Below are 1,996 nucleotides of genomic sequence, written 5' to 3' on the forward strand. Positions count from 1 at the left end.
TCTGGTACAAGATAAAGCACAAGTGTACTTAGAATAATGGAAAAGATTTACCTCTATTCTGCTTAAATATACAAATATACCTGTGCATGCTGCATCTGCTTATAAACAGCAATAAAATAATTTATTAATAAATGCAGGTGTGGATTTTTGGCCCATTAGCAGTGGCAGACATTCCATGCTCCATAATGGGTACCTTAAACTGCCTTCTGGAGCAAAAAGCCAGAAGGACTCATTTATTTGCAGCAGATCTTTGAGTTACTGAAGCACTGAGTCTTCATGTCTGACTTGTCCTCAAGGGGGAACTCTGAGCAGGAAAGAAGGGAACAAACCCATAAAGTTTTTAGACAGCAAGATCCTGAACACTTCAGATACAGCTGGCACTGTCCCTAGTGTTGTCCCTTTGAAGCAGGGTCCAGACCTGATTTCCTAGCAGACAGCAAGATCCTGAGCACTTCAGATACAGCTGGAGCTGTCCCTAGTGTTGTCCCTAGTGTTGGAAGCAGGGTCCAGACCTGATTTCCTAGGTGCTTTTGTGAGATGCACTTTGGTACAGAAACCCAGAGACCTCCTCCCATGCCAGATGATTCTCTTTAAAAATGTGTATGCTAATCTTGAGAGAGGTGGAGAACAGAGATTTCCTGCTGGTGCTCTGCAGCCTCTGTCAGAGGTCTGTGAGTGCACAAATTGTCCCCATTCTGGGATTTTTATGAACTCTGTCTCAGCAAATTCCACTGGTAAATTTATTGTGCTGTGGTGGATTTCTGTGTCTCCTGCTGCCAGAATCCGTGTGTGCAATGCAGGGTTCAGTGTCCAAGCACGCAAGATGGCATTGGAATAAGCTGGGAAACCTCATGACAGTGTCTTGCCTCTGAGAAACATCAAAGTGCATCTTGTTTCCCATGGGCTTGTGAAATCCTTGCTCACTCACAGCTGACTTCCATTAAATCCCCCATCCCAAACTTCTCTCTCCCCTCAGTGTTCCATCAATGACGGGGCTGAGTTCAAGGCAGTTGCTGATGCCATGAAGGTGATTGGCTTCAAGCAGGAGGAGATTCAAACTGTCTACAAAATCGTGGCAGCCATTCTGCACCTGGTAAGCTCCCTGCCCATAGGTATCCATGCCTGAACCCATGAGGGCTTGTACTGCCAGCAGCTCTGATTTTCCTGCTGCAGAAGCCCTTGGAAGCTCTGCTGGCTGGGAAGGTGTCCAGCTCCCAGCTCCAGTGGTGACAGAAAGTCCTTGCTGGAAACAGGGCACTGCAATGATGATCACATGTATTCCTGCATGTTCCAGATCCCAAACCAGGCATACCACTAAGTACTGGGAGCTGTTGTATGTTCTGAAAAAGGAACTGTTGGGGTTTGGCAGTGAGGGGATAGGGAGCTTCTGTCCTTTGTGCCTTCACACTCACCTTCACCACAGTGATCCTGCTTCACTTCGTGGTGAATGTTGAGCACAGGAAAGACAGGAGTCCTCTTAACATTTTGTGTTCTGAGACTGAGGAGATCCTTCCTTCTCATGGATCCTTCTGGGAGCCACAGAGCCTCCTCCCCTGCACAGTAGCAGGGAGTCCCTGTAGCTCAGCTCTTGTGTTTCCTGAGGAAAGAGGAGGGCAGGAGGAGGGTGGCAAAGAGCAACTTTATTCCAGTTCCTTCTCCTCCTTGGGATAACAGTGCTGGGAAGGAAGGGAGGCAGAGCAGAGTGGGGCCATGCAGACAGGCTGGGGGACAACCCTCTGCTGTGGATCACCAAGGGGTGTCACTGCTTAATCCTGGCACAGAAGGTACCCAGGAGCAGAGCTGCCAGTCCAGTCCCACTGGCACTGACCTCTCAGCTTCCCCACACCATTCCCACTCCCTCTGTGGCAGAGGAATTGCAGCCAGTGGTTTCATGGTGAGCTGCAGTGAGGACAAATGCTACATGGTGTAATTCCCTATCCCTGGACTCTGAATCTTGGGATGGTGTTTGATGTTGTTTGTCCCAAAAGCTGAGCTG

At 48.8% G+C, this 1,996-nt stretch overlaps 1 protein-coding gene across 1 annotated transcript in view; it reads left to right on the forward strand.

The window, feature by feature from the left end:
- The window catches only part of MYO1D (myosin ID), a 124,168-nt gene that overhangs the window by 5,089 nt on the left and 117,083 nt on the right, over positions 1-1,996 (forward strand). The window contains exon 7 of the mRNA XM_031063629.1: positions 977-1,093. Within this exon, the coding sequence (XP_030919489.1) occupies positions 977-1,093 (117 nt within the window). The remainder of the gene's footprint in view (positions 1-976; positions 1,094-1,996) is intronic.

Source organism: Geospiza fortis, unplaced genomic scaffold (genome assembly GCF_000277835.1).
Source record: "Geospiza fortis unplaced genomic scaffold, GeoFor_1.0 scaffold373, whole genome shotgun sequence".
Taxonomy (NCBI): domain Eukaryota; kingdom Metazoa; phylum Chordata; class Aves; order Passeriformes; family Thraupidae; genus Geospiza; species Geospiza fortis.